The sequence below is a fragment of the Conger conger genome, chromosome 14 (genome assembly GCF_963514075.1).
Source record: "Conger conger chromosome 14, fConCon1.1, whole genome shotgun sequence".
Taxonomy (NCBI): Eukaryota; Metazoa; Chordata; class Actinopteri; order Anguilliformes; family Congridae; genus Conger; species Conger conger.
Genome location: NC_083773.1, coordinates 34,701,543 through 34,724,861, shown reverse-complemented (window position 1 = coordinate 34,724,861; position 23,319 = coordinate 34,701,543). Strand labels below are relative to the sequence as shown.

At 42.8% G+C, this 23,319-nt stretch overlaps 1 protein-coding gene across 1 annotated transcript in view; it reads right to left on the bottom strand.

Annotated features, from left to right (window-relative positions):
• mmp24 (matrix metallopeptidase 24) overlaps positions 1-23,020 on the bottom strand; it is a 28,594-nt gene extending 5,574 nt beyond the window's left edge. The window contains exons 1-7 of the mRNA XM_061219631.1: positions 22,895-23,020; positions 8,995-9,143; positions 7,621-7,749; positions 5,138-5,442; positions 3,590-3,751; positions 2,755-2,972; positions 2,190-2,328 (exon numbers count right to left, since the gene is read on the bottom strand). Coding sequence (XP_061075615.1) covers positions 2,190-2,328; positions 2,755-2,972; positions 3,590-3,751; positions 5,138-5,442; positions 7,621-7,749; positions 8,995-9,143; positions 22,895-23,020 — 1,228 coding nt within the window. The remainder of the gene's footprint in view (positions 1-2,189; positions 2,329-2,754; positions 2,973-3,589; positions 3,752-5,137; positions 5,443-7,620; positions 7,750-8,994; positions 9,144-22,894) is intronic.
• Positions 23,021-23,319: the final 299 nt, after the last annotated feature.

The following is a 23,319-nucleotide window of genomic DNA, read 5'->3' as shown; positions in this document are numbered from 1 at the left end:
GCATGTCTTTCCCTCTCTCTCGCTCCCATTCTTCCTGTCTCTCTATACTATACTGTCCAATAAAGCTTATATCTTAAAGAAAAAAATAAAATATAAAACAAACATGCTCAGTCGTTACTATGATACACTGACAACCTGTGTCTGTGTTCACTTTTGCCCAATACCCTGCTTGTCTACTTGTATTTGTTATTCTAAAAACTCCTCAGGCCACTTCTGGGCGTGGGCCTCTTTTACCTTACTTTACTGTATCTGAAAAGCATGTGTCCAATACACTGAACTCATAAGTTCTATGATCCAATAGAAGGAGGGAAAGAGGAGACGTGTATGGATTGGCTACTACAGTGGTGAGCTGGGTTTGCGAGAGATTAGCCTTGGTGGCTAACCATTAAGCAAGTGTCTGGCTAACATTCAGTAACATTACAGCAGGTAGCTGCCATTGTTAGCTGACTAAATTCAGTTTCGTTTGTCAGCTGGCGCGCCAAGATAACTGGGTCCCACTGCACAGTACAACTGCCTATATTTTCAGAAGATTCTACTGCCTTATTTCCTCTCCTGGGCAAGGAGCTCATGCCTAAATCCAAAAGACTCCCGGACTTTGAGATGTCTGATAAAAATAAAGAAGAAGAATTGATGTGTTTGTGTACGTGTGCTTATGTTACAGAATTGTGCTTCCTTCCAGGCAGGCTAGCTAGAGCAGACTGAAATCTACTGGTGTTAGCAGTGGCTAGTATCACCACCAACAACATTTAGCTAAATACAAACTTGTACTGTAAGTTAAAAAGCTTGCTCAATGGCTTATGTGGAAAATAACTACTAAAGCCATGTTTTACGAATCATATTAGACATCAGTTTTTTTTAGCTCATTGCTATCACACTGTATTCTGCAACAGCCAGAATCATCTTGGCGGAGTAACAGTGGAGCTCTAACAGTCGGCTGCTGGCAAAGTGGTTGGGCCACCAGTGGTTTGCAAAAAAAAAAAAATAGCGGACCTCTATCTGACAGTTAAGGACAGGCAGATTAGATGCAGATCAGCTGTTAAAAGGACACAAAATAACTAAACAGTCCAGCCGATAGCAGCCCACTGTATTGCCGATTGCCAAATTGCTGGCAGACCTACAGCTAGAAGCAACTGCTAGCCTATCTGATAAGTGTTTTTTTGCTGGGTGCTGACAGTATCAGCCTTTATCGTTGTGGAAAAACTTCCTCAAACTTTTTATGAATAACCTTCCTCATCAGGAGCAGGCATTTACAGCTGCTGAGGACGGTCCTGTGCAAGCTGTTGAGACATCCAAGCACAGGGTCCTACAGAGGCAGTCAGTTCCGCCACTCCATCAAGCCTTTATTGCAAAACTCTGACACCATGATCACATGCAGGCAACTGCAGCCTCAAACATGATAATGCGCTGGCTATTAATGCTCCCGCCAGGGTAGTGTGCAGCCTCTTCATATTTCTTCTCCAGGACGAAGAGGCACATTAGATATTTTACATGCAGGAGCAATGGTAGCCTTGGTCCAGGAGTGGATTGAGCTTAAAGCGATAGTTGACTTTATGGAGTTTTTATATTATATTAAACCCGTTGATGAACGCTTAAACCAGCCACTGTGAAGTTAGCTGGTCATCAGAACTTTCTGGAAGTATTTAAAATATCCTTCATCACACACTAAAAATGTCTGGGCCAATGAGAAGCATACACTAAAGCTGAAATAATATAAAAAAACGATCATTTTCTGGCCTGCTTGTGCTGACAGTGCTTCAGAATGTGGAAAATCTGTGATTGCACTTAGCCTCACGGAGGGTTCTCTGCAGAACTAGCTCTTCTGTGAATCCCCCAATCCTATGAAAATGGCCAGTTATCTTACTGACCAGTTAACAGTCTGCGCTCTGTGCTATGACATGTTAACTGATTGCTCTGGTTCTGCGGTGGACTGCTGACTGAATTGTGACAACCCCCAAGTAATCGGCATAGAGAGCCCAGAATGGAAAGTGTATAAATCATGGACACAGATACACAGACATCCATACACACAAACACACACACCTGCAAAACACCTGCACGCAAAACTCAAAAACATTTTCACTGACTCTATACACACACACACACGATTCCAGTGCTAATCAGAGGTCTGATCTTTTTCAATACTATTTGTCCTGGAGCAGGGATACATCGGGAAAGAAAGTGTAAAATACCTTTAAAGAAGACAAACTTTCCATCCGATCGTTCGTAAGCTGCATCGATCCGAGCAGGAAGGCCTTTCCAGAACTGCTCGATCTGCATCGGGTATCCCTCCTGCACCTTGTTGTTACGCAGTCGCCAGAACCAGCGGTCCTGAAAGAGAACAGCATAAAGTACATCAATCAGGACCCATTATCTGGTGTACGCAGGAAAACTAGGACACTTCCCACCTACTCCCTACTGACTGCAAATGAGATGATTACATAGTCCACAGTAGATCTCTGTGCGCAATATCTAATATAATTATAAAAACAGAATGTTCTCCATTATAAAACAATCTGAAGAACATTTGTGGTGACATTGCGAGAAGAGTCACAATGTTCACCTTTGTCAATACTGACAGTTGAATATGGAAAAGAAGACTATAGTGTATAATAAAATAGCCAGTGCTACAATATGACTTTTCTAATTTATCCATAAGATGGTTCGAGTCATGGTTCAGTTAGGTGTTGCTAGTATCCCCAGCACAAAGAGGTCAGATGACGGAGGCGAGTCTGAGACTGGAGATATGGATCTCACCTTGAAAACGAACATCTCACGTCTGAAGAAGGCCACAGTGTTGAAGTTCCCGTCACAGATGTTGGGTTTTCCACTACCAGGAGAGGAGGGCTTGTCCCCGGAGGGTGGACGCGGTGGCCGAGACTGCCGGTCGGGTTTCCGCTCAGAGGTGGAGTGGGTGCGGCGGGCGGGGAGAGTGGGTAAGGGCCTGGTGGGCTCCAACATGGCGGTGGGGATTCCTGGAACAGAACCGCTGTCATTGGGAGGTGTTTTGAAATGGAAACATTCTTGTTGGGATGCATTGGCTACTGAACCATTCACTGGGAGGTGCTTGGTATAGAACCATGGGCATGTGGAAGAGCATTGCTATCATTGGGAGGTGTATGGAATAGATCCATCCTCGCTGGAAGAAGTTTGGGACAGAACCATTCTCATTGAATGGCACTTGGAAGATAACTACCCCCATTGGATGATGTTTGGACGAGAGATACTCTCACTGAATGGTATTTGGAAGAAAACCATTCTCATTGGAGGGCAATTCAAAGAGAACTATTCCCACTGAGTGGCATTTGAAAGAGAACTACTCTCTTTGGAGGGTGCTTGGAAAATAACCATTATCATTGGAGGACACTATGAAGCCAACTACTTTCTAACAAATAAACACTGAGCACCCAGCATGGGGCCACCCCAATCGCAGCCATGCTCATGCTGTCAATTCGGAAGATTGTAGACATCCACAGTTCTCCGAAGAGACAATCGGTGTCACTAGCCGCTTTTTTACTGCTGCTCTGGACTGTAAATAAATTAATTATCAAATATACATGTGATTTTTCCAATCGTGAAAAGGCCCACATACCATATATTTTCTGTATGCCCTGTAGGTCATCGAGGGGCAGCTTAAAGTTGTGGGTCTCCATGTACTGGTAGAAAGGGGCCATGATGGCGCTGGGGTCATTGGAGTGTTCTAGCCCCAGGGCATGGCCCAGCTCATGAACCGCCACCAGGAACAAGTCATTCCCTGTGGAACACAGAGGAACAGATCACATCCTGTGCCCCGGCACAGAAGAAGAACAGTGGCCAGGGACTGCAGCCTGAAAGCGGTGTCCTCCAAGCCCTGGTACCCGTTTTAGACATTGTTCGAGAGACAATGCTTAAAATCTGTCATGGAATATGATAGCAGTGCATCATGGGACAGAGGTGCATCATAGAACACCGTGGGATATTTGCCGTGTCAGCAAATCACTTGCCTTTGACTGCACACACTAAGCATTTTCTATTTACAGGGTGTCCCATATGCTGAGCTCCTTGTGTGATGTCACTATTCATATATCGCACACTGCAGGTAAAGCCATGTTGCACCCTACTGCAGTCTGTAAAGAATGTACTTGCTGACCTAGCTCAAAGTGCACTCATATAAGGAGGAGGGACAGTGGTCATGACGCAGGAGAAACCTTTGTACAACAATGGTCATCTTTCAATTTAAGTCTAAATACACAGCCATTTTTTCCACGCACTATTCAAATCTGATATTTCAAGGTGCTGACATTTTAAAGGAACTAAAGGAGGAACATAAGCCTTAGTCATGTTCCTTTCTACATCCTGCCACAAGAGCAGGGTGTTCTTCTTGGTCTTCCTTTGTCTGTGTTAGTTTCTTTCTTTGAAATGTATGTTCTCTAAGCTACAGTACAGTCTGCTAACATCTCTAAAGGAACAATGGAACACAGATAAAATAAAAAAATAATTACATTTTTACTGACGATAAAAAACGCAGTGCAAGGGTTTTCAATTTAACCAAGATTGCTCCCCAATAAAGCCCCTTATAATGGATCTCCCTATGCAGAATTTCCAGCCAAGAAAAACAAAATAGCAACTAAAGTCATTACACACAATTCTTTAGAAAAAGCCTTCTTCAGAATTTTTATATATTGAATATACTGCATGTCTGACAGCAGTTGTTATACTTTTATTTTTCAACATTATTCAGAAAAATAGCTTGAAATAGTGCTTTGTTACAATTGTGAGATAAATTGAGAAAGTGAGAACATAACCATCTATGTTATGAATAAAATAATCAATTATTTTATTATTTTGTTTGTAGAGACAGACGTTTGTAGAGAGATTCAAGCACTGAGGGAAAAGCATGACGTTAGAAGTGAGTTTCTTTATTCTGATACTTAGTTCTGAGACCTTTTAGTTACTGACCGTCCTTGGTGACTTTCTTTTGCTTCATCTTACATTTCCCACAGTTTTATCCCACAGTTCATTAAGTTTCACCAATCGTTTTTTTTTGTTGTTTATTTCCTTAGTGCCTTCTTTAAAAAGTCAAGCAGAAATATTATAGAGAAGTTGATAGCCTTAAATGACACAGAATCGATAACCTGTCTGATTTTGGTTGAATTCATACCATCGTGATTGGCGTTTCCCAGAGTCCAGGGTTCATCCGAGTCGAAGTGCGTGTCCCCTCCGATCCCCGGGCCCGGGAAGTAGGCGTGGGCCAGGAAGCCTCCTTCTCCGTCAAAAGGAGAGCTGTCGCCATGGAAACCAGAGGCGAAGAAGATCATGATGTCAGCCTCCTTCCTCTCGCTCTTGATCTCCGAGTACGGGATCTCCTCGAAGGTCAGCGGCGTGACTGTCTGCCAGACGTCGAAGGCCTGGCGGATGGCCCTCTGCGTGTCCTTCTCCCCAACTTTGGGAGTGAAGTTGTGTATGCTGTGGGGGCAGGGAGGACGGGAGAGCGGTCACATCTCACCTGAATGACATCGTTCAACATTCAAGGTACATGACTGGGACCTGCAAGGTTGGTGGTGTAGCCACAATACGTTCCGCACTGCTGTTGGGCCATTGAGCAAGGCCCTTAACCCAGCATTGCTCTAGGGGAGGACTGTCTCCTGCTTAGTCTAATCAACTGCATGTCGCTCTGGATCAGAGCGTCTGCCAAAATAACATTAATGTAATGTAATGCACTGGCTTGCCTTAGGGTAGCCTGTACGTAAATAGACTGCAAGGATGGATGATGTCTTACCCCTATAAAACCGAGATTGCACTCACCTGTCAGACACTCAACCTTACTTCTGTGAGCCTGACTAGGTTGACACTCCTTGGTGAGTGAGTTATAGTTATGAATCAGGAACTCAATAACTCATTTGAGCCCCACTTATCGGTGGGGCTTAAATTGGAGAGAAGATGATTCAATCCAAATCAACCACTGACCTATAACACACTGCTGGGTAAATCTTGCTAGACCAATCAGATTGCAGGACTCTTCCAGATGCCATAGAGATAAGGGTGTCAAGATTTGAGACCACCGACATAGTAAGAAATATTACTCCACTATTTTCTTTCCTTTTTAATGTTAACATTTACATGGGTGTATGATTCTTTTTAGGAGATATGACTGAAAGTATTGAGTAGGTTCCATGGCTAAAATTTGCATTCATATTCGAGGACAGAGGGGTGGTTTAAGCAGTACATTAATTCATAGAATATTCCCCAAAATGTGAAAAGCCTGTAGAGCAGTGTGGAAGTAGGCAAACAGAAAGAGACTCATGCAAGATGGCTGAAGCAGAGTCTGCCTGCTTCAGCAGGCCTGGCTCTGATGCTCACTGACAGTCCTCAAAGACAAAATCACATTCAGTAGCCCAGACACACTCTAAAAATAGAGCTTCGGTTGGGGGGGGGGGGTGAAAACACTTAAAGGTACATACTCCCAATTCGTCAGAGAAACACAGAATAGGCACTATGCCGTACCTCTCCGTACCTGCCCATTTGCTTTTACTCTGTGGAGGAAGCATTTCAGCAAAAAACACTGTATTGCATAAGCGTCACATCGGAAAATATATTCACAGGCCACAAATTTCATATGCATGGTGGGTGTGGGGGGAGGGGGTGGGGGGTGGGCACAAGAGCATTCAGAAAGGTGGCAGAAAGCCAGGGAGATGAGAGAGCTACTACACAAATTACACCTGCTTCTGAGAGAAACAGCTACAACACAAACTCCACCTGCTTCTGAGGGAAACAGCTACTACACAAATTACACCTGCTCCAGAGAGAAACAGCTACAACACAAGCTCCACCTGCTCCAGAGAGAAACAGCTACAACACAATCTCCACCTGCTTCTGAGGGAAACAGCTACAACAAAAGCTCCACCCACTCCAGAGAGAAACAGCTACAACACAAGCTCCACCTGCTTCTGAGGGAAACAGCTACAACACAAGCTCCACCTGCTCCAGAGAGAAACAGCTACAACACAAGCTCCACCTGCTCCAGAGAGAAACAGATACAGCACAAGCTCCACCTGCTCCAGAGAGAAACAGATACAACACAAGCTCCACCCATTCTGAAGAGAAAGAGTTACAGAAGCAGGAGCTCCACCCTGTAAGAAGCTCCACCACAGTGCAAAGCCACTCAGTCAAATCTATCGGTGTTAAAAGAGCACAGCGACCCACAGAGGCTCCCAGGCCAACACAAATGACTCAACCTAAAAACAGTACATACTCACATTACATCAACCTGCCAGTCATTGCTCAATCCCACTGTATATTTGGTATGCATCACTTCACATTATGTAACCATAAGATCTTCACAGCTATGGAAAATGATATGGGCTCAATATTCGCATCATGATGATGTTGAGCCTGAACTAAAATATACCTACAATGTTTTTGTTTTTTTTACTTTATTTTGGAAAGTTTGAGCAAGATCCATCATCTAATCCATTCACTGTCATTGACTTTAGTTAGATGCACATATGCAGCATATGGACACATCTCTGCAAGGCCTCTGCTATGCCTTCATGCATTATTTATCCACAACATAACAGTCTGAGGGGGTGTTCAAGGTTTTTGCAGGGCAGCATGGGGAGTGTAGTAGAGGTGAGGCAGCCGTACCTGTATGTGATGTGTTTCTGTCTCCATTTTTGACCTGTCAGAGCATAACGTTTGTTTCGCCTCCGGCGGCTGACCCGGCGGCTGAACCGGGGGTGATCAGGGACCCCACAGCGAGGTTTCCGCATCCACCTGGGGGCCAAAGAAGGCGTTACTGAGAGTTTTACACAGAGGGCGTTACTGAGAGTTTTACACAGAGGGCGTTACTGAGAGTTTTACACAGAGGGCATTACTGAGAGTGTTGTACACATAGGGTGTTATTGAGAGAGTTACTGAGGGGGCGGCCTCTAGCGTAGTAGTTAAAGTAAATGACTGGGACATGCAAGGTCGGTGGTTCTAATCCCGGTGTAGCCACAATAAGATCCGTACAGCCGTTGGGCCCTTGCTCCAGACCCCACATTGCTCCAGGGAAGGATTGTCTCCTGCTTAGTCTAATCAACTGTATGTCGCTCTGGATAAGAGTGTCTGCCAAATGCCACACACATAGTTGTACACATAGGGTGTTATTGAGAGAGTTGCACACAGAGCAGAGGGTGCTATGGAGAGAGTTGTACACAGAGGGTGTTACTGAGAATGTTATACTTGGAGCATATACCAGTATTGACAGTGTCATTCTGACGCTATCTACACTGAAAAAACATGTTCAACAATGTGCTGAAAACACCCAAATGCAAAGCAACTATCAACTAACCACAAATTGACCAAACCTGGAAATATAGACAACAAAGCAATAAGAAAATATTTTCCCCACTGTCTCTTGCTTTTAAACGTGACAACCATAGCAGTTCTGAAGTTCGGCCTAAATAAAATGGGCTCCTTATGTTTAATAACAACATTCACTTATTCGGCTATTCAGAGGTAAAACTTGTAAATTGTTCCTAAATTCTGTTTGTTTTTCAGATAATATCCCCCTAGTCTTGTAGAGGTGGTTCTGAAATGTAAGTTCAACATACAGATACAAAGTGGGGAACAAGGATTATAAAAACAAAAAATTGTTTTTACTTTGGTTTATTCGTAACCATTACTACAATATCCCAAACAAGACCATTTCAGTTATCCATTTATACTTCCACTTACATCAAGGGCCACGGTTCAAAATTCTGCACCTTCTGCAGATTGGAGATTGATACTCCATTAAAAAGTGTCCCTTAGTCTGTGCACCGCTCAGTTCTGTGAGCTGACTCAATAGCGATGTTTAATGCCCTATCTGCAACGGCACGCGCGCTGCACCACACAGCATTACTCAAACGTGCAACTGCAGAGCACAGATATAAAAACCGTTCAGTCCAGTACAATGGGGAAGGCACATGGGAACATTCCCAGCAGTGAGCCACTCCCGTGCCTTGAATTACGGTTTAGGGGTGTACAGAAACGTACTCAATGGTGGTCTGGTCCAGCACCCCGGTGACTGGGATCCCGTAGAAGCGCTGCATGGCAGCGACCGCGGACTGCATGGCTTTCTCCGACCGCAGGTCCGACGTCCGGATGTCGTGTGGGAGCAGGTAGCCATAGTTCTTCAGCCAAGTCTGAAGGGAAAAATAATGCAATCACACGTTAATCCTAGGAAATCCAGTTGGAAGACTATAAACCATGTATTTTAAACAGACTGGTTTGATTGATTGATTGATTGATTGATTGACTGGTTGATCAATTGGTTGTTTGGCTGGAAGGAATGGGTCTCACTCAGACCTCATGAAAAGAATGCAAAATGAGGATACGATGAAGATTGTGTGGTGGTGTTACTCTTTCACAAAAACCCCCTGTAGCCAGTGATGGGACTTTGGGTCTCACGAAACTACAAAATGGTGGAGCTATCATATGTTCCCCAAGATGAACCAATCATTGTTGTTTCCCATAGAAAGCAAATAATTTTAGTTGGAACCAGCCATGATTGGCAGCGCCTGGTACTGGCCATTATGACATCCATTAATCCTCACTCCTCCCATTGTTATTCGTAGCTCCCATTATATGTTCATGTCAAGCGAGCGCTCTTCTCTTTCACTGTAATTATCTTAAGTGCGGGCACTTTCTTGTGTTCTTACTGAAAACTGGGGATCAACCGTGCCACAGAAGCACCATTATAACACTCTCACCCAGCTCGCAACCACACATCACATGCAGAACACACACATCACCCAGGGAGCAACTGTGTACAAGCCGTATTTCTGTGAGAAGACCTAAATATGTATACACTGACACATGATGATATTGTTCATTATATATGATGACAGCACTAACATAATAAAAAAACACTGTACTTGTAGAGGAAGAGGAACAGAAAGTAAATTTGCAGGCTGTGCTGTACATTGTAATCCGAGACCAACAAAATGAGTCACAGTGGGTAACTGAAAGGTTTAAGGCATTGCAGGAATCATATCAACAGATCCTTCTTGCCACCTTACAGAGGAAAAGACAAACTGCAGCTGGCTGCAGACTGAAGGATGATTGCATAAATGTCTGCTGTGCTTCTATATCTGAAAACTACATTCAAATACAGAATAGGATAAAACATCCACCCACCCACACACATGTACAAGTGTACGTACAAACACAACACACAACACACATTCATATTATTTGTTGATTAACAGCAGAACTGCTACATATGTTTTCCTTTGCCACACGCAATTTTCCTTTTTTCCCCTAAAACCTTCTATTCTTCAGTGTTAGGAGCTCACGCCGCTCAGCTCGGCTAGCAGGTGCTAGCAGCTCTGGGGAGAGCCGTTCAGGTTAAATTATTCACCAGCCTTCCTGCCACAATTACTACAGCATCATTAAAGCCTAGGACACCAGCAGAATGGAGACAGAACCACGTCACAGAACGCAGCGGAGAAACCCTCCTCATCTCACGGGTAAGAGGGGCGGCAGAGGAGGCTTTACTCCACCCTGATGACCGGCCTCACTGGGGCACGAGCAGTGTGAGGGGCCGCCATTTGGGCAAAACAATCTTTCAGTTTCTCTGACTTTAACCTGCTTCTCTCACTTACACCCACACTTTTCTAACTCTTCCTATATCTATAATTCTTCCAAAGTCTATTATCAAAACAACACTGGCACATACACACACACAAACACACACACACTGGTACACAAATTGCACTGAACAAATCACTCGAATGGCATTTCTCGGCATTTTGTCAGTACATTCATCTCATAACTTCAATTTATGTCTTTACATATCAGCAGTTAATTACAGTTATGTTGTGATTAGTACAGCAAAAGCAGAGATTGGGAATCTATGTGTAATAAACTCTCACTTTGGCCAGTGGTGGTGAATGCATTTGAATGATGAAAAGTTGCTGCCAACATTCATAACCCTACAATCAATACAGAGCAGAAGGGTGGAGCCAAATCAAAATGTATGTTTCGTATTAAAAATATTTCTGTGCCAATGAAGAGTTTTCAACAGAACTGTGAAATAAAGTAAAAGGCAGCTTCAGGTCTTGTAATATTGTAGTTGTTATTGTTGCAATAATAATGTTAGAATAATATCAACAACAACAACAACAATAATAATAATAATAATAATAATGATAATAAGGGTGTAAGGTCGCTGGTGCTTTTGGATGCTGTTATCACGGCTGATGTTCTTGGTTGCTAATATGCCCTCACCTCCTTTGCTCTCTCTCTCTCTCTCTCTCTCTGTCACAATCCCATACATACAACTGTGAACATACTACTGAGAATTGCCAACAAAGCCAAGAATAAGAAAAGTTATTCAACATTAGCACTGGCAATATCATTTAGTCAATGAGCACAATCTGTTTTCCTTTCCCGATGGCAGCTCTTGATTAAGTTCTATGTGTTTGCAACAGCTGGAGACTCCAGAGCACAGCTACATGGTGTTTTTTTGCAGCACGTTACTAAATGTTGCCAAAATCTGATGCATCTTAAAAAGCACTGGGGAGGATGAGAGCAGCTAAGAGGCAGGTAGGGCTTCAGCGCCGCTGCCAGCAATCTCTGCTTCTCAATCCCTGCCGGGTTTGAGCCGAACTCCTGCGCAGCCAGGTGGAGTGCGCAGCAGGCCTAAACTACAATGAATGTGGCACACCCGGGCATCGTATCAGTCGCATGAGCCACAGAAACACGAATCGAACACAAATTCAACACAAATATCGTCCGCAGAGTACAGTCGTACGCTAACGCACACGTCGTCTTATTCCTGAATCCCATAAATACAGATCTGTTAAAGGTTATTGTGGCGTGGCTGCGGTATACTCATTTAACATGAGGCAGATTTTACCCAGGGGTGACATATTGCCCTTTACATTGTATCCTGTCTCCAGTGCCGGGGGACACACGTGGAATGATGCGAGATCTCCCAGCGGTGCCCCTCACGTGTCCCTAATTAAATTCCCAGCAGGTGGGACCTCCCTCCTGTCGCCAATGAAACAGACTTCCTGTCTGCGAGATCTTTTCATCGGGTGGTCTAAAGGGCACTTCAGATACTTCTTGTAACAGAAAGACAATACATTCCATAAACAAAAAGCAAGTGAACATTTACCTGCAGCATTACTGTCTCTACTATGGAATGGTAAATGGACGGCACCCAGTGATCACTTTATTAGGCAGGCGTGTAGACCAGCTTGTTGAAGCAAATATTACATTACATTACATTACGTGGCATTTAGCAGACGCTCTTTTCCAGAGCGACGTACAACAAAGTGCAAATCAATCACAAGAAGTGCAAAAGTAGACCTGAGAGGACAGTACAGTTCCGAGTCCTAGTGTAAACATACAGAAATTCAGAACCCTTGAAGAGTACAATCAGCTTTCAAACTAGCATACCACTGTTGGCAGCTAGAATACAACAATAGTCAATAAAAACAACAATACCTATACAAGTAACGATATCTATACATAAGTGCCATTACGGTCTAAGGCTAATCAGTGATTGTAAGTTGGGGAGGGAAAGGTGTAGCCTGAAGAGATGGGTCTTCAGTCTGCGCTTGAAGGAGGTCAGAGACTCTGCCGTTCTGACATTCACCGGGAAGTCATTCCACCACCGTCGTGCAGGTGTGGCGAGGGGGAGGCGCCAGACGGCACGAAGTGGCAGAACGGAGGGGTCTTGTTGGTGTATAGGTCTTGATAAGGGATTGAATATACACAGGGGCTGATCCTTTAACTGTCTGGTATGCGAGCACCAAAGTTTTAAATTTGATGCGAGCCATAAATAAATAAATATTCAATCAGCCAATCATGTGGCAGCAACTCAGTGCATACCAGCATACAGACATGGTCAAGAGGTTCAGCTGTTTTTCAGAACAAATGTCAGAATGGGGGAAAAATGTGATCTAAGTGACAGGGTGGATTGAGTATCTCAGAAACTGCTGATCTCCTGGTATTTTCACGCACAATAGTCTAGAATTTGCCTGAGGTGCGGAAAAAAAAAATCATCCAGTGAGCAGCAGTTCTGCGGGCAGAAACACGTTGTTAATGAGAGCGGTCAGAGGAGAATGGCCAGACTGGTCGAAGCAGACAGGAAGGTGACAGTAACGTAAATTACCACACATTACAACAGTGTTATGCAGGAGAGCATCTCTGAATACACAACGTGTCAAACTTCTATGTGGATAGGCTACAGCAGCAGAAAACTTAATAAGTAAAAAAAATAAGTCTAATAAATACCTAATAAAGTGCTCACTGAAAGTATGTAGCACTGTTATCCAAAGCGCTTTACAATTCATGCCTCTCATTCACCCATTCCTCACACAATCTCACACCAACAGTGATAGGCTGCCAAGCAAGGCACCAACCAGCCCATCGGGAGTAATTGGGGGTTAGGTGTCTTGCTCAGGGACACTTCGACACACTCAGGGCGGGATCAAACGGACAACCCTCCAACTGCCAGATGACCGCTCTTACCAGCGGAGCTAATATCATGTAAATGTATTGGATTATAAAAATGTGAAATTAATAACACTGAATTACTACAATTGCAGTGGGACGGTGCAGTGGCATGCAGCTCAAATGCATGCACCATGCGGGAGAGAATGCAGGACTGCTGCTGCATCACAAGTGAAGGCAGCAGGAAGCTCTTCACTCGACGTGTACTCTTCCATCTCTCCTTTGTCGCCATCCTGTGTTTCTCCCGTTCTTTCTTTGGGGAACAATACGAAGGCCTTCTCCCAGGTTACCCGGGCTGCGTATGATCTCCAACCTCGCAGACGGAGGTAATCAGGCGGCCATCTTTGAGAAAGGTGGCCGGCGCAGGAAGGGTGAAGATCGATCGGCAGCGCGGCGCAGCCACAGGTCTGGCATCTCCAGTTCCCCAGCGAGAGGACGGGCCGCGGCGACGGGCTCGATGAGGGAAGGGAGGGAGGGTGTGATGTAAGCACAGGGCCTCTCCATGCCAACGAAAAACTACCTCGCACAGCCTTAGAGAGATGGGGGGGTCAGACGGTGAGATGAGGAAACAGCAGACAGTGAGAGAGAGAGAGAGAGAGAGAGCTGGGATGAGGGGGGAGGGGAAGCCGAGAGGCTAGGAGGAGAGAGCTCTCGAGCAAACAAAGGAGGCCGATATACAGCTTTACTGCTAAGACAGAGAACCAGGCTACACTGCAAGCATATCAGCATCCAAGAACACCAGCACCCTAACACCTTATAACCTAACTATTATTATTATGATTATTATGATTATTATTATTATTATTATTATTGCTGTTGTTGTTGTTGTTGTTGTTGTTGTTTTTGTTTTTATTATCAACGATAGCAACTACAATAGAACAAAAACAAATGCAAGTTTCTGTTGTTGTTTCTTCTGCCCCGGCTGAAGCCCAAGACTGCACAGGAGAATAATATCTGAAATTAAAGCCATGAATAAAAAAACCTAACCGGGAGGAAAACAAAAACACTCCCAGGTCTCCATCACAGCAACGCTGGCAGTATCGGCCAGGCAGACCAACGGCGTGAGCGGAATCGCGGTGGCAGTCACTGATATTGCGTGGGGCATTGTTTTGCAGCCGTTCGGAGCAGCTATGTCTCTTCTTCTTTTATGCTTCTCTCGGCAAGGTCTCAGGAAGAGACGCATTCAGGACGAATTATACTTATGGTCACGCCGACTATGTCAGCTGTCCTTAAATGAGTTCTCAGCAAACAATAATGCACTACAGCAAAGATGTGTGGATATCCATTACGCAGCTCATTAAATCTGAAGTCTAATGTTTCTCATAATTTACTGTGTATTAAGGGGCAGCCAGATCTCTTAATCACAGACTTTGCATCTATGACAACTTCAGGGAATTTAATTAAAATGTTCAAGAACTCATTTCAATTCAGGTTGGCAAAATGAGATGGTGCCCCAGATATTATTTTATTGACATCGAAGACATCTCTCAATATACACTGAGACTACAGTAATCCAAAAGTTAAAGCTAATAGAAATGAGACAAATTCCATAAATTTGTTTTGTGTGGAGGATGGACTCCACTGATTTGATTTCTTGGTCTATGTGTTAAACAGGCACAGATGTAAGGGACCTTTGAAAGAATATGTGTATTTCTGCTGTAGCTGTAAATGTTTTGGCAATGTTAGTTATATTTTTTGAATATTCGTGGACTATGGTTGCTGTCAGACATTTATAACCAGCTCCTCCCGTTACTCCGAGCATTTTATTTCTTGATTTAGTCATCGCTATCGCACACTGTAAAAGTGTAGGGCCCATGTGGGCGTCTTTACTGTTTCCAGCGAATAAAAGAACAGTGGACATGGCTCCTTGTTTCTATGGTGATTATTAAAACTGAAAAAACTGGAGGCAGGACTGCCTTGAGTGGGTTTGAACAAAGCGAGCAATGTGCTTCCAATGTCTAATTTCCCAGTGTGTGTTCCTGTATTTGGGTGACTTAAGGTATGAAACCAAGAACAAAATGGGTTTTTTTCCACTGCTTTATGCCTAATTCTACTTCACAGTATTCATTCGAACAACTGTACATTCAAATAGATCGCTGTCTTAAGGTAAAATTAATATTTCTCAATTACCAATAATGTTGAATCAAATTTATCGAAGCCTTGCACAGACAATTTAAAAAAAGGATTTCAATGTTTGTATTTTAAATGGTTTCTGGGATTCAAAGCACTTCCAACTGCTTGAACATACTGTATCAAGCCCCAAAAAAAGGCATGAAATAAATATCTTACAGTAATCTCCAGTATATAGGCCAAGTGTTTAAATATTACATAACTCACTGCAGCATCACAGATACCACTGACTTCCTGCATTCCCAGTTCTTTGTCTTATCTCGCCAATCTTCTTAAAGACTGCTTTTACAAAACACTGTTTTGCTGTGATCTCTCAGCTAGCTTCTGTCCCCATCCCAGAGATCTTAATGCCACTTTAGATCCCACTGAGATGCCCATCTCATAATTCTATTGACCGCTCCCAGAAAAAGACGCACATTAGTGGAGTGACTCATGCCCATCTTTCCCTCTCTGAAACCAGGCTCAACCCTCTCAGTCGTGTGGACACCGCAGCCACTGTTAAACATCACTGTGAAGCTCGCTGCCAAAATGTGAGAGACGCTCTTCCAGACATAAAAGCCCAATTTGCTGATCTCAGCTGACAGGCTAATCATATTGACCAGCATCGAAACAGGGGCTTGTGTTCTGTCCAATAATATCCGCCAACATTCCACAGCGTCCTACGTCCTATCCAATCATATCACCCGGTGATCTGCACTGACCTGCGTTCTGTCCAATCATATCACCCAGCAACCCACAGTGTCCTGTGTGGTATCCAATGATATCAGCCAGCATCCAACTGAGGGGTGTTCTATCCAATAATATTGCCCAGTGTCCTGCACTGGCCTGTGTTCTATCGAATCATATCGGCAAGCATTTTACAGCCTGTTATTGCTTTCTCTCAAATAGGAGTAGCAGCCAGAATGAACATTTATAAGCCTCGATGATGATTCTCATCAAAGGGAGGCCCTGGTAACTGGTGACAGGCAGCAGTTGGTGGGTGGAGGGTCTGACACCTTTTGTATCATCTTATTTAAAACAGTCAGCAGACAAGCAGCAAAACAGAGATTGCACCTGATTTATTCTTCATGTCACTCTGGGTAAGAGCAGCTGCTGAACGCATGTGATTTAATGTGAGCCTGGTAAGAGTTGGTTTGGGGGTTTTGGCCTGCTGGACTGTAACAGAAAACACTTTTTTATTACCTCAGTCACTCACGGCTAGGATTAGCATAATGTGATCATATTTGCATGAATGTTTCCAGAAATTTTAGCCACAGGGCTCCCTAGCTACACAGTCCCAGATCCAGAAAACAAAAAGAGCTCCAGAAGACATAGCAATGTAAGCAGCTCTCCTCTACTGTCCTAAGCTAACACCATAGCCAAACTATGCGTGGCCACAGCATCAATGAGCTGACTAATAAGGCAACCTGGATTTATTTCATTGCCTGAAACATGTGCAATTGCAACATAGCAGAGAATCCTGAGAATGGATCCAGTAAATTAACTTCATCCAGTTGTCTGAACACTACGGGGTGCACAGCTCCATTTCTACATGCAGGGGATATGGAGCTGATGATACCACTCCAAAAGGCAATTACTTCTTGCATGAGTGGTCACATCTTCTGTAGGATATTGTGTCATTTCTCTGATAGCACTAATCTTGGGGCGAGAAGAACCCGTTTTTTCAATTCTTAGAACAATTTTTCCAGCTTAGCGGCATGGCTGACAATGTATATACACAGGAATAACCATCATTGCAAAATGCTTATCAAATAATCTGACTACCCAATTTTCAGAAACCACAAAAAAAAATCCTCCCCGTTGCCTACAATACCTTGCTAACGTAGGTGTATTTTTTGGAAAGCTCACAAATGAACATGAAAAATGTGTTCTGAACTTGCTGCCTGGAAACCATAACAGTAATATTTCATAATCTCTTTCAGCACTGTTCCAATGTGTGTATATTATAGATAAATGTTCAACTGTATGATCTGAATACAGTATGAAATTGTCTCCATGCACAGAATTAAGCAAGGAGGAAGGCAAATAAATCAGGGCTATGCACAATTGCAACACACTTTGGCCAGCTAAATTATTTATGAGCATTTTACCATTACCAAACTTCGGTAGTTAGACCTACGGAGCAGTCTGTAAGTATTTGGACAGTGACACCATTTTTGTGGTTTTGACTCTGTACTCCACCACCTTGGATTTGAAATTAAACAATACACACATATTGGGTGATCCGTGGAAGAATTACAGCCCTTACCCCCAATTTTAGGGGACCAAGAGTAATTGGACTGACAAACATCTTCTTAAATAAAGTCTTCATATTCAGCAATTGGTTGCAAATACTTTGCTTTTAGTGATCTTCAGCTCCAGCTTGTTTCAGTGGCTTTTTCCCTTCAGTCTCGTCTTCTCAAGGTAAACGTATGATCGGCTGCATTCAGCTCAGGTCATTGACATTGGACACAAGAACATTCCAGAAAAACTCCAAGGTCGCTTTAGCAGTACGCTCGGGGTCATTGTCCTGCGATGCGCTGAAGCACTGTCCAATAGGTTTTGGGGCTTTTGGTTGTATCAGAGCAGGCAGCATGTTTATGTACACCACATAATTCATCCTGCTGCTGCCATCAGCTGCCATATCATCAGTAAAGAGAAATTAGACGGTTCCAGTGGCAGCCATACATGGTGAAGCCGTAATAGTACTTCCACAATGTTTCGCAGACGAGGTAGTATGCTTTGGATCGTCAGCAGTTCCTTTCTTTCTCCACACTTTCCTCTTCATCTCACTTTGGTACAGGTTAATTTTTGTCTCATCTGTCAATCTGTTCTATGAATGTGCTTTTTTAGCAAACATTAAGCTAGCTGTTCTGTTCTCCTAGTGGTCTGCATCTAGCGGTGAACCCTCTGGGTCATGCTAGTGTAGTCTAACCTTTATGGTCGTCTTTGACACATCTATGCCTACATCCTGCAGTGTGGCCTTGATCTGTCTGACAGTTGAAAAGGCATAATTTTCTTCTCAGTTTAAAGTATTCTTCTGTCATACACTACAATGGTCTCTCATGGTCTACCAGGAATTTATGAGCCGACCAGTGTGGTCTTGCTTCTGGACAATGTATCGAACAGATGATTTAGACACCCTTAATGTTTTGGCTATGTCTCTTTCGATGGCTATGTCTTGGTTTATTCAGGCTCTTCAGCCTCATGATGGCCTGCTTTACTACCACTGACATGTCTTTCCTCATGTTGAGAGACAACAGCAACAGACTCAAAATTTAAATGCCACAAATGGAATCAACATTTTGTAAGCTTCCCTGTGCATGAACTAATTCTGCAATGACACACAGCTGGCCAAAAAACTGCTGATCACCCAATTATCCAATTATTTTGGGTCCCCCAAAATGTGGGAACTTTGTATAAAAAGAGATGTAATTCCTACACTTTAATATTTATTTATTTATTGCAAGTTATATTGCAAGTTATTCTCCTCATATTGTGCAGACGTAATTTCAAATCCAATGGAGTACAGAGCCAAAACAAAACAATTGTGTCACTGCCCAAATACCTACAAGCTGCAATGTATCTGTACAAATGGAATAGTTCCATTGGAATAGTATGTAGTCATTAGCCTCACCATATGCTCAACAGGAAGCAACACCATTCGTTTATTAGTCACTTTCCCTCGAGTGTTATGTATTTTCTTTCCTGAAACAGATCTGTCATCATTTCATTGTTGCCTTACATGGTTCAGTACTCCTTAGTCAGATTTATTTATTTATGTATTTATTATCCCAAATACTATTTACTTTATACTGTTTAGGATTTTATAACAGGGCTACTGTATACAATGAACACATACATCCTATTATCATATTCAGCTTGGTGAGGGTAACAAAAACCTGAGCTGTTCAAAATCAATGTATCGTGTATGTGTAATTATTATATACAGCATTTCTCCTTTGCTCCTGCATTCCTGAAATAACTTGAACACTTGCTCTTCAGATCGAAAGATGTAAATAAATACAGTAGAACTTTGTGTATCAAATAAATAATGTGGTGGCCCCCAGAACAAGAGTAATGCCTCAATGTCTTATAATTACATATTAAGTATAGTCCAGTCAACAAAACAGGCTATATTGAGTTTGGCAGATGAAAAAAAGCCACCAAATACAATATTCTGCCGACCTCAGATAACTAGCCAATCAGTTTTTGAGGAAGCAATTAAGTGCTTTTGTGTTTGCTTAGCTCCTGTGAAACTACCTATCATTCCCATAAGGAATCTAAAAAACGTCACTGTACCGTTCTAGATGTTGCTCTTGCTAAAATCAGCCATCAGATTTTATGACATCACCAGGCCCTTTGTCTGGATTATTATGCAGTGTAATAGGCTTCATAACATCCACAAGGTGTTGTGTTTATTTAGCAGCACCCCTCATTTCTGTTGCCAAAGTGATATGCACACTAATGTACGCTAATAGGAAATGGTGGCAGCTTATTTGCATTGAGAGGGAAAATTATTTTTTCTTTCAGAAAATGTACCTGGAAAAAGCTGATTAAGCCCATGGATTAAAAACATGCAGAAAAACTATAAGAAATACCTCACAATATAAGACTTAATAATGCATATTATACATGTTATTTGCTTCAGAATGCTCCAGTAGTGTACGTGAGGTGCATGAACAGTTGCTTCAAGTACTACAGTAGATTGATATTTAATAACATACACATATGATTGTACAAAACGTTCAATATGTTAAGGTACATCTACAGTATATAATGAAACATTTTCAACATTAAAATATATAAGTATGTACAGCATTGGTGACTAATTCAACTTGGAACATACTGTCTTCTGGGTAAGAAGTGTTGCACATATTAATGATGGCTGTCTCTATCAGAACTGTGGCCTTTTGCAAAACGCTGACAGTTCTCTGTCATTGTCCTCGCAGTGTCTAACGGGTGTGCTGATGACCCCTCCCACAGGAATTAGCCACCAGCAGCAGGGCCCTAAATATGAAGCTATTACCCTTAGCACAACCGTAACTATATCCATCATAATCACCATCATCATCATCAGGCTCATCAACGCATTCCATAAGTGTAGAAATTCTGCACTGCGCCAAGGAAAACGCAAAGACTTTTTGGTTCAATAAGCACATTTACATATTTAACACAATTCAATAAGTGCTCCTCCAGATGTCTGTGCACAAAACACTTCGTGCTGTTGGCCCTAACTGAGACATATATATGATCAAGTGTCAGACTCTTCTGCCCCGCTGTGGCCCAGGCAGCCCCCTCATTTTTAACCAAGGTCTAAGTACGACAACACAACCTGAGAGGGTGGAGCTCTAACATGTCTGATCAGGAGAATTAAGTCATTATTTACCCGCCAAAGATTTGTGTCACGTCAAAATACAGTAAGTTCAAACCCAATGTCGGTGGGTCAGTTTTAAACTACAGCCTTATCAAAATAAGAATTCTGCTCCACAGTAAAGCACTGGTGTATCCCGACGGAGGGGGATAAACCCACCGTACTGCCCCCGGTTCCACAAAATGACTGCCAAAGGGAACGCTGAGAGTCCCCTGGAATGAACACTGAGGTGCCTGAGCTCAGTGATACTATGGGCCAGTTACAACGACGCCTCTTGCACCTTCGGTGGAAGGCGACTGAAGATCTAACTAAGAACAAGCTAACAACAGATTGTTTGGAAGCACATAATGTTTCATAATCCCAAGTATTTTGAAAAATATATTTTACTGTATTTAAAAGCAATAGACGTCCGTAGGAGACAATTGGACATATTATGTGAATATGAAATAAATACACAAAGATTATATAACACGAATACATGGACTCCCAGCAATTAATCACCTCTGGTACATGTGGGCTCATAAACAAAACAAAAGCAAGAACCTAAACCGACTACATGCATGTGAGCAATGGGTACATATAGCAATGGGTAGACTTGGTGAAAGGAAAGAGATCGAGACAAACAATTAAACGATGTTACTCCCCTCCTCATCAGAACTAAAGGTTGGGTACAGTATGTGTTTTTATGAACGTACTAGACGCGATGTACTGCATTCAGGACTGATTGCAAAAACGTTCACTATTACATCTGAAAAGAGAGAAGCTGTTGTTTACAACTGGTTAGAAATTTGTTTTCTTGAATATATTCTGCATGTCACCATTGCCCATCTGCTTATATGCGTCTGTCTGCTATTTTGATAAATTATGGAAGACGCTATATTTGGAAGCATGAACAATTCTGGATTCTTTGTTCTGTACACTTAAAAGGGGTGATGCTTCGGCGTTGCTTGGACATGATCTCCACACACTGAGCGCATTTCGTTGGAATGAAAAACAAAACGCCTATTATAGAAGTAAAAGACATGAAAAGGCGTGCTGGCAGTGAAAACAAATACAGTGGATTTTAGGTTTATTTGAGACGTACTTTAATATTTAGATCAATCCGAACTACGCATATGAAATTATAGATATGGGCCCAGTTCATCTGATTTATATCAATAATGACGACAAAAACTCATCTCGTTTGCCGCCAGTGCTCATTTTAGATAAATAAACTGTCATTAAAGCTACAAAAAACAAAATAACGGACAATGTCGACAATATGCGAATGTCGGCAATACTCTACGCACAATTTATTCTTATGAATTTCTTGTCATTGGGAATATATCCATGTGTACGATATTCAGTGGAAAAGTAAGGATAAGAGAAAACGTCCCTAATCAGTATTTGCGAGATCCCGATAAGGAGGGCGAATTTATATTCAGTGGCCCATTCAAGAAAACTCGCCTCTTCATCAACCTAGAAATTCACCCGACAACAGATCAGACTGTTTCATTTACAGTCCTGCATTCCAGTGCAGGGAACAGCCTCCGTTTTACTGTAAAAGTATAAATGATTTAGCCTACATTTGCATAATATTTTATGCGTGATATAAATGCAGTATTATGAGCTACACTAATCAAGCGTATGCCAATAAATTCCATTCACTAGAGCAGTATGCTGTTCATCTGAAAAAATTCAAGTTGTTTATTTGAACTGCCTCATTATATATTTATTTTTTCCCCATCTTCATTTGACAACATCCGCGCTCTCGTGATTATACACCGTAAATTAATCCCGCTAAATATTCATATAAATAACACGGTTTGCAATCAGTTGATCTGAAACCCTCATATCTTCAGAATGATGCGGTTTTTGTGCTTGCGTCGGGTGTATTTCATAGAGGAATCAAGCGGGGATAAATGCTGTCATGTTATTCAACTATAGCATCCCTCGCTTCTGACCTACCTCAACGATGAAGGTCTTCTCTTCACCACAGACTGAGACAACCCAGAATAAAATATGAAAATAGCAGGTTTTCCAGCAGAAACCCGGGAGCCCGGCTTTCCTCCTCTTCACTCCCGCCCCCGCCATGGCTCTCCCCAAATTCCCCCCTCAGTCTGCCTCGGCTTTCCAGTCTCAGGTCCTGGGTCCAATCTTTATTCCTTGGTAGAATGATTCTCCTTTATTCTCTATTTTTTCTGGTTAATTTTCACCGCAGCCCAACCACTAAACTCGGGACCCCATTGCGCAGACTCAGTTTCTTAAAGCGGCACGCTGAGCGGAGGCGGTGCCGAGCTGCCGAACGGTTCTCACTGAATGCTGTAGCAACGCATCGCATCAACACAGACGAGCTGGGAGCGCGCAGCCACACACTCACGGGCAGAGCGTCA